At 63.5% G+C, this 9,025-nt stretch overlaps 1 protein-coding gene across 1 annotated transcript in view; it reads right to left on the reverse strand.

Moving 5' to 3' along the window:
* PIEZO1 (piezo type mechanosensitive ion channel component 1) overlaps positions 1–9,025 on the reverse strand; it is a gene marked incomplete at its 5' end in the record, with an annotated part of 25,801 nt that overhangs the window by 10,662 nt on the left and 6,114 nt on the right. The window contains 20 exon segments of the mRNA XM_045293620.1: positions 71–314; positions 388–541; positions 743–847; positions 1,558–1,762; positions 2,080–2,280; positions 2,356–2,481; positions 2,577–2,753; positions 2,842–3,002; positions 3,086–3,189; positions 3,298–3,456; positions 3,529–3,677; positions 3,766–3,944; positions 4,026–4,137; positions 5,061–5,321; positions 5,484–5,584; positions 6,100–6,187; positions 6,276–6,383; positions 6,502–6,673; positions 6,753–6,966; positions 7,157–7,325. Coding sequence (XP_045149555.1) covers positions 71–314; positions 388–541; positions 743–847; positions 1,558–1,762; positions 2,080–2,280; positions 2,356–2,481; positions 2,577–2,753; positions 2,842–3,002; positions 3,086–3,189; positions 3,298–3,456; positions 3,529–3,677; positions 3,766–3,944; positions 4,026–4,137; positions 5,061–5,321; positions 5,484–5,584; positions 6,100–6,187; positions 6,276–6,383; positions 6,502–6,673; positions 6,753–6,966; positions 7,157–7,325 — 3,189 coding nt within the window.

Here is a 9,025-nt window from a genome sequence, read left to right on the forward strand (position 1 = left end):
GGGGGGGGGGCTGGTCAGCGGTCAGCAGGCTGTGGGGCCATGGGGTGGACGGGCAGAGCGGGTCACTCACAGAAAGCATGTTCTTGGAGACGATGACAGTGACGTTGTAGAGGATCAGGCAGTCCCACAGCAGCAGGCGGGTGGCCATGTCCTTGAGCAGCAGTGCCGTGCCAAAGAGCAGCAGGTAGAAGCACGCCAGCAGGTAGCCCAGGCCGAAGACGCTGATTCGGGAGGCCCCGGTGACAAACACCACCACCAGCACCAGCCAGAACAGGTACCGGAAGACAGCCACCTTCGCCATGTCCAGGTAGGACCTGCACCAGGCAGGCAAGTAAGCCCGTGTTACTGCCACCCACCCCACTCGGTGCCGTGCGGCCCGCGGCCCACCTGCAGTGGATGAAGTTGGGCACAGGGTTGGGCACGGCCTGCAGGGACTCCAGGCTGTCAGTGTTGGCGCCGGCCATGTGCTGCCACTCCTCGGAGCGCTCGGCCACAAACACCTGCCACTGCTGGGAGGCGCAGAGCAGCAGGAGCACGTCATCTGAGGACACAGAGGGCACTGTCCCAGGGGCCACCGCTGCGTGCCCAAGAGCCCTGGAGGAGTGGACGCTTGTGTGTGTGTGCATGGGGCCTGTGTGGTCTGTGTGTGTGTGTGGCCTGTGCAGTCTGTGTGCATGTCTGTGCTCTGTGTTTCTAACACGACCCCTGCAGGCAGCAGTGGGAGGGGGCAGAGGGCACTCACTGATAAGGTTGGTGGAGTTGGGTGTCCTGAAGAAGTCCGGCAGGTACAGCCACTTGATGAGTGCCGAGTTCATGGGGATAGCCCGGCTCCAGCGCCACGGATAGTCTGGAGGGAGCGGGGGTGGGGCTGTACTGGGAAGGGCAGCTGACCCAGAGCCGAGACGTGCCCTCAGGGGCTACACACTTACACACCCAGATGTCCAGAGCACATGTGAATGCCTAAGCTCACATTCAGCCCCAGAGGAAGGGGTCGTGGGTGGCTGGGGCCCACAGGGTCAGGGGTGGGCAGGTGGGCACTGCCAAGCAGGTGGTTGGGGAAGGGCACCCAGTGAAGGCCGCGCACAGCAGACACAGCCAGGGGTGGCCTGTGACAGCCCTTGAGGACCCGAGGCCTGGGAGAGGGGTGGGTTTCAGGGCAGGGGGTGAAGATCAAGGCAAGGTCCAGGCTTGGGGAGGGGTCTCTTGGGAAGGAAAAGATGTGCCCGCTCTGCAGAAGGTCTGAGCGGCGGGTTGAAAGCAGATGGGAGAAGTGCCTGGGACCACACTGGTCCCAAGAGAGGCTGGCCACAGCAAGGGGTAAGGGGGTGAAGAGCTAGGAGGACCGAGGCCAACTGCAGGCAGACACATGGATGTAGCAGCTGCAGGGGTCTGCCCACAGGCTCCCTCTACACAGCCTCACTCAGGCACCAGACGTCACCCCTCCCCAGCCCATGGGCACTCCGTCTGCCACTGAGGCACACGCTATATTCAGAGGCACAGGCGGGCCATCACTCCGGGCTCTGACCCCCACATGCACGCCCACAGCCGCTGGCTCACCCAGGCACAGGGCGGGCGGGATGCCAAGGCAGAGCAGGTACTGGTAGAGCAGGAAGAGGGTGAGGAACAGGCAGTAGTTGGGCCAGAGGTGGGCGATGGCCTGGCGGCGGCGGCGAGTGAGCAGGGCCACCAGCCAGCAGCCGTGCAGGATGACCATGAAGTTCATGCGTTGCCCGATGACGTTCACCGCCATCAGGAAGCAGATCTGGGGGGGTAGGGGTACTGTGACCCTCCTCTGTGTCAGCGACCCCCGGACAGGCACAGTGTGCACACGCGGCCCCACGGTGAGGGCTGGGGAGAGGGGCTCACGCCCCATCTCCTGCCAAGCCACACAACGGACAACGGGCATGGGGACAAGGGGCCGGCGGTCCCTGCGCTTGGCCCTCTGAGGCCCTCGTCCCCCTGCTCACGCCGCCCTAGGACAGGGTCCTGCCTCCCCCGCGCCGTCCTGCTCAGCGGACGCCCCGCAGGGGCCAGCGTGGCCAGCACCCTCAGGAGAAGCAGGTGCCAGGGCCTCCTCACCTCCAGACCAAATTTGTAGAAGAAGAAGTTGACGAAGTACTTGAGGCAGCTGAGCAGGTCTCGGTCAAGCAGCTGGCGGGTGCCGCCGGCGCAGACGGCCTGGGCGGGTAGCGGGGTGCGCTGGGCATGGCGGCGGTAGTGCTCCTGGCGCCGGTGCACAATGGACTCAAACACTAGCAGCAGCAGGACCTGCAGGTGGTTCTGGGACGGGGCAGAGGGCACCGTCAGGACCTGCCCCGGGCCCCGCCTGCCTCCCACCCCACCCGCCCCACTCACCTGGATGTACCCCAGGTTGGGGAAGCCCTTCCGAACCCCAAACCAGTTGGCGGGATCGACTGGCCCTTTGTACAGCAAGGACTGGTTCACCTCGGTCTTCAGCAGGTTGGTGCTATTGAGGGGGGGCTGGAAAAGGGGGGGTCAGGGCGGGGATATGGAGGGCGTAGCCTGGGGCTGCCTTCCCAGAGAGAGGGCCTGGGCGGCGGGGCAGGTGCGTGTACCTGGGTGCAGTTGCTGGCGTACTCGTGGGGGTCGACAATGGTGAGCTGGTAGAGCATCTTGCACACGATGATGATGCAGCTCCAGATCGTGGACAGGCAGGAGGCCATGGGCCGGAAGCGGGGGTAGGGCAGGGCAAAGGCCCAGAGCACCACCAGCAGAAAGTTCATCACGGACACCTGGGGGGACAGCAGGGCCGAGGTCGGTGCGGAGTGCTCCCCCTCACGGAGGAGGGAGGCCTTCCCAGTCCCCACGCCCAGCCCTCACCTCCTTCAGGGCCACCCAGATGGTGTACAGGGCCACCAGCTTGAAGATGTGCAGCTCCAGCAGGCGCCGCACAAACACCTGCACGCGCTCCCGCACGGCAGAGAAGCGAGCCCCCAGCTCCAGCAGCCGCTCCGCCACCAGGCCCCACTTGTTGGCTGAGGCTACAGGGATGGAGGTGTGAGCCGGGCTGGCCTGATGGAGCCCCACCCATCCCCCTCCTCTGGGGCCCCCCCCATCCCCTCACCTTCGGGCCCCCGCTTGGCCTGCTGGGCACCAGCAGGCAGCTGCTCATTCCCGTGGGCTGCAGCTTCTTGCTGCAGCAGTGGGGCCCCACTCCCCAGGTCCTGCCTAGGAAGGCAGTCAGCAGTCACTCCCTCCTGCTCCCAGGCAGCACCTCCCCCAGCCTCTGTGGCTGAGGGGTCCCCCAGCCCCCCAGCAGGGCGGCGGGGCTGGCACCTGCGGGCTGCAGGCAGGGGCTCCAGGGCGGTGAGGCGCATGAAGGGCTGGTGGAAGTAGTGCAGCTGCAGGATGCAGGCCAGCAGGAAGAAGCCGGGGATGAGGATGCTGGAGAAGAGCTCCGACACGCTGAACTGCTCCAGGCCCAGGTCGCCCAGTCTGGGGACGGCAGGGTCAGCCCAGTCCACAGGGCCTGCCCGCCCCCGCCCATCCCCGGCCACCACTGCTCACTGCTCGTCCGTGAAACCGGTCAGGTTGTGCCAGTAGGCGGGGAAGTCCTGGAACTGGAAGGTGTAGACGGCGATGAGCACCAGCATGGTGTAGGCCACCACGAGCCACCAGAACACCTTGAGCAGCTTCCGCCACAGGCTGTAGTAGACCTGGGGGGAGGGCGGCGTAGGACCGGGCTCAGGGAACCAGACCTGGAGGCCCCCGGCAGGGCCCCGGGCCGCCCAGCCCCTGTGGCACCTGGAAGAGGGTGAGGCACAGCAGGAAGAGGAACATGTAGACGATCTTGTACACGACGAGGCGGCCGGCGAAGCTGACCACGATGAACATGCCGGCGCACACGTAGATCCAGTACTTGGCGTACACGCCCGAGACCAGCTCCCCCAGGCTCCGCAGCAGCGTGCGCGTCTGCCCGGGCGCTGTGGGCCGCCGGGAGGAGGGTGCTGAGGCCCTGGGGGCAGGTGGGCACGGCCCATCCCCCCTTGGCCCACTGGGTGTACCTGACGGGGCGACGGTGACCTCGGTCAGTGAAGCCGGGGGCCGCGCCCTCTTCAGCAGCTTCTCCTTCACAAACTGCCGCAGCAGGAGCCAGAAGGTCAGCAGGTAGAGCAGCTAGGGGGGGGGCCTGGTCATGGAGGGCCAAGCAGCCTGGGCAGCCCCCAGACTGTGGGTCTCGAGAGCCCCCCAGGGGAGGCACAGGCCCCCTGTGCACACAGCTCACCTGTTCTCGAACATGCACGCACTGGCAGATTCACACATGTGTACACACACAGGTTGACACATGTATGCACAGGCAGAACCACAAACGTAGACATACAAGACATGCACACACAGGTTCACACACAAGGTCTCAATTTGCGAACATATACAGCTTACATGCACACGCTGCAGATTAACACATGCACAGGCAGGTCACAAATGTGCACACTGATTCACACACGAGGTTTCCATTTGTGCACATACACATGCTGTCTGCCGCGTTTACTCACATAGGTTCACATGTGTATGGTTTCAGGCTTTGCACACACATGCTTAAATTGCCGTTTTGTAGAAGCAAGTTCATGATTGCACGCACCAGTTTCCCATGTGTGCGCACACAGGCTCACACACGTGTGTAGTTTGATGCTTTGCACACACATAGATGCTCACACTGGCACCCACAGGTTCACACCTGCATGCACAGTTCACATGTAGTTTCTCGTGTTTGCACACACACAGGTGCAACTTCATACTTGGCACACATACTCACACTCAGACGCAGGCCCGCATGTACACGCTCATGTTTGCACACACCGTTAGCGTGCAATTTCCGTGTTTGCAGTCGCGCACATGCGTGCAGTCTCACACATGGCACATGTGCTCACAGCTCTCCCAGAGGTTCGTGTTTGCATGTACCATGCCCATGCAGTTTCCCGTGTCTGTACACACGGATTGACACGCGCACACTTGCAGCCTCACATGCACATACACTCACACTCATGCACACACAGGTCTACCTCTGCCAGGGGTCACCGCAGGCCCCGCGGGCAGCTCACCATGGCGCCCAGGTCCAGGCAGGGGTAGCGGGTGTGCTGTAGGCCCAGCTGGCGCAGGCTGACGGGGCCCAGCTTGGTGGGCAACTCCAACCGCAGGTCCATGGCCCAGACGTAGCACAGGCCACACAGCGCCAGTCCATAGAGCAGCAGGAAGGGTGCGCACAGCATGGCCAGCTGGTGGCGGCTGCGCACCGTCCAGATGAGGCAGGCCCAGAGCAAGAGCACGAAAGTCAGCCAGCTGTGGTAGGTGATGCTCCACACCTGGGCCGGAGGGGCGGGAAGGGGGTAGGTGGGCGGTGGTGTGCGTGGGCAGGCCCGTGCTGTCATCGTTGTCATGGCCCCCACCCCACCCCTGCCGACAGCTCATAGCCAGGCCACACCGTGCCAGGTGGGGTGAGCCACGGCCTGCCCCAGGAGTCTCACCATCATGGCGATGAGGGCACACACGTAACTCTGGTCCATGATGAGGTGGCCCAGGCCATGCAGGGGCGACAACTCTCTGTGCTCGGCCAGTCTGTGGCGAACTGGAGTGGAGGGGGGTCACGTTAGGAGCAGGGAGTAGGGCTAGGAGGCCTAGCTCCCAGGGACACGTGTGGGTGGGAGCAGGGCCCAGGCAGCAGGCCCAGGGGGGGCAGTGCCTGGAAAGCTGGTGGGCACAGGGACAGAGGGTGTCGGAAAGGGGCTGGGGGCTGGCCCTGTTCCCAGTGCCCGAGAGGCCTGAACCCCTGTACGCCACGCTCAGAACACCCCTGGGGCAGCCCACCGAGTGGAAATCAAGACTTGGGGTACAGACCAAGCACACTGAGAACTCCCCCACCCCTCCCAGTGGGACAGCGAGAGTCCTGGGGCACCACTTGCAGCAGGGCTCTTGGCCTGGCCTCAGGGAGCCCTTGTGGAGTCTTGGGGTTCAACATGGGGCGCTTTTGCAGCCCGGCCATGCACAGCGGCCACCAGGGAGCAGCCCTTGCTTAAGCCTGGGAACCCAGCCCTAGTCTCACTGTTCCCCCCAACCCCTCCCCCTGACTCCCCCGGTCCTTACAGGGCCGCTGCCGGATGGGGCTCTGGGCCGTCAGGTCATGCACAATGCAGTCCTCAATGTCCAGCTCGGGGCTGGGGGGCATCATGTGCTGGGGGGAGCAAGCCAGGATGAGCTCAGAGGGTGGTGCCTAGCCCCACCCCTCTGCTGCTCCCACCCCCACTCTGCCCAGCGCTCACTTGGGCCACCTCCTCCTTGGTGGCAGCCCCCACCTGGCCCTGGGGCCATCTGTCCACCTCAGTGAGCTCCACCTCGAGTTCCTCGTTGTCGCTGGCGGGCTCCTTTCTCTGCAGAGAACAGGCCGGATTGGGCTGTGGGACCCCCTGAGACAGCTCACCTAGGCCGGGCGGTGGGGACTCACCTGTACTGAAGGGAGCTCTCACTTGGGCAGATGAGGGTGCTCACCTGGGCGGGCCTGGGGTGCTGGCGCAGCCTGAACACAGCAGTGAGGGTGCCATACAGCAGCAGCAGCAGCCCGGGGCTCACGTAGACTGGCCAGTCGTGGCCCGTGTGCAGCTCCAGCGTGTTGGGGCTAGAGCAGTTGGGGGCCCGCACCAAGTCCTTGAGCCCCAGCACACTGCCGCAGAGAAAGGGGGTCACGCCAGGCAGGGGAACAAGGTGGAGGGGTCAGGCCGGGGGCCGGGGAGGGGGCTCACCGGGCCCAGATGCTGGGGGGTGGGAACAGCTCCCAGGCGTAGGGCGTCTGGTAGCAGTAGAGGCAGAGAAGGTGGCAGGCATTGAAGCAGCCCATCACGGCACACAGGGCGCTGAACCCACGGGTGCTGATGGGCAGGTGACAGGCCCACCAGGTGCACAGGGCCAGGAAGGCCAGCAGGTAGACGCTGGACAGGGCCGAGGGGTGAGCAATGCCTGCGGGGGCCGAGGGAGGTGATACCTGGTCCCTCCACACCACGTGGGTCCCCTGCCCCACCTCACAGGAAGCTTCCTGCTCCTCCACATGTCCTCCCCAACTCCACCCCACAGGAAGCTCTCCCTGACCCCCATGGGGTCCCTCTGCTCTGCCTGGGGTCCCCTGACCTGACCCCACCCTTCCAGGTACCTGCCAGTGCCAGCAGCGTGATGACCAAGGCCCGTCCTGCAGCCACCAGCAACCAGTGGGCAGTGTCCCGGAAGCGGGCTGCCAGTCGTGACCTTTTCTTGGGGGCCTGTGCCAGGGCCTCCCTCGGACCCACTGGGGAGTCGGGGTCCGCTGCCCTCTGGTCATCGTCCTGAGTGGGGCGGGGCAGCAGTCGGCCATATGGCTCCACCCCCATCCCCATGGGAGGACGGGTGCTCAGATCCAGCCTCAGGGACCCACCAGCAGTCCGCTCCCTAGGACACCCCCACCACCCTCGCCCCCAAACGGGCTGTACACATTTGGCCTTCACCCACTCTGCTGTCCATGGCACCCCCTCCACAGGTTTCTGCACTCTCACCGTTGTGGGGAGACTGCGGCCTGAGTGCAGCGAGGATGGGCTGGGACACCCCCTGGGCCCCTCTGACCAGGCCTGCTGCCCACTCCCAGCAACTCCAGGTAGGATGCAGTCTTCCCAGGAGCTGCTGGCCAGGGCCGAGCACTGTCCCTCCTGCCCACATGTCCACAGGAAAGTCTGTCCCAGGCCTGCCTCCTGGCCCCAGGCAGGGGAAGGCTGGGGCTACCGGAGAGGACTGGGCTCACTAACCAGCTAATGTTCTTACCTGTATCATGGGGGCCAGCATGGCCCTGAGGAGAGGGGGCAGTGTGAGGCCCACCCCCATGTCACCAAGCCAGTGCCAGCCCTGCGAGCCTCTGAGCTCAGCGCAGGCTGACTAGGCAGGTCCTGTGAACATGGGTTCCCGCAGAGGCAGGGAGGTCTTGTGGGGCAACACCAGGGACTAGATCAGGGTGCTCAGTCCCTGGACCCAGGCAACAAGGCCTGGACATTCCCCACTACCAGGGCCCTCCCTCAGGGGCAGGGTGTGAGAAACTAACACTGAGGGACATATGGCCAGGATTATATCCCCTAAATTATAACAGAGGGAATCTGGAAAGCTAAATTCAAGATAAAGTCCAAGCACATTATTCTGCTTTAAATGTCATTCCCACAGATCCTCCCCTAACAGCTATGCTGCCTTCGTGTGAGCACATGGTGGGTTCTGTCTCCCCATAGAAGCAGACATTCTTTGATTATCTCCTCCACGGAGGCGCCCATCCCCCCTCATGCCTTCCCCCAATGCAGGTACTGGGTTCCTCACCTGTGAGCTCAGGGACTTTACTGCGATTACCATCCACCTGCTGACGCCTGTAACTCCTGAATATGCATGACTAATGGCTACCTATCAAAGCCCCCAAACAGGAAGGACTCTCCTCTCTCCTCCTCCCACTCTGCACGGACCTGGCTGCTGAGATCATGGCTGTCCTGGAGTGAGTATGCTACCGTAAAATGTGTCCGACTCCTTGATTTTATCTTCCCTCCTACCTTCCCTGTTCTCTCTGAGTTTACTATAATCTTTATGTATTATCGCTGCACAATTGCGCCTACGGACCCCCCACGATTGTCAGAAGCTGGTTACTCTGACAGTGGGGGCCCAGGGAGGGGGAGGGGGGCTACAGTATGAAAGCTGTAGTCCTGGACGCCCCACCCGCAGCTGGCTGTGCCCTGGACCCTGGGTGAGGAGCTGCAGAACTGGAAGGACATGGGCAGGTGTTTGGGGGAGGCTGCTGGGCCCCTGACCTCACCCCACGAGAGGCCTGGGGCCCATCATATCCCCACCAGGCCTGTGTGAACCTGTGTGTATGCACCATGAGGAGGGCCGTGCGTGTGTGTGTGTGTGTGTGTGTGTGTGTGTGTGTGTGTGTGAGACCCAGGGACTGTGTGCATGTTAGGTGTGGACAATGTGTGCATGCATGTTAGATGTGGACAATGACAGTGTGTGTGTGTGTGTGTGT

Source organism: Echinops telfairi, unplaced genomic scaffold (assembly GCF_000313985.2).
Source record: "Echinops telfairi isolate 266 unplaced genomic scaffold, ASM31398v2 ScPeMD7_2291;HRSCAF=2852, whole genome shotgun sequence".
In the NCBI taxonomy this organism is placed as follows: Eukaryota; Metazoa; Chordata; class Mammalia; order Afrosoricida; family Tenrecidae; genus Echinops; species Echinops telfairi.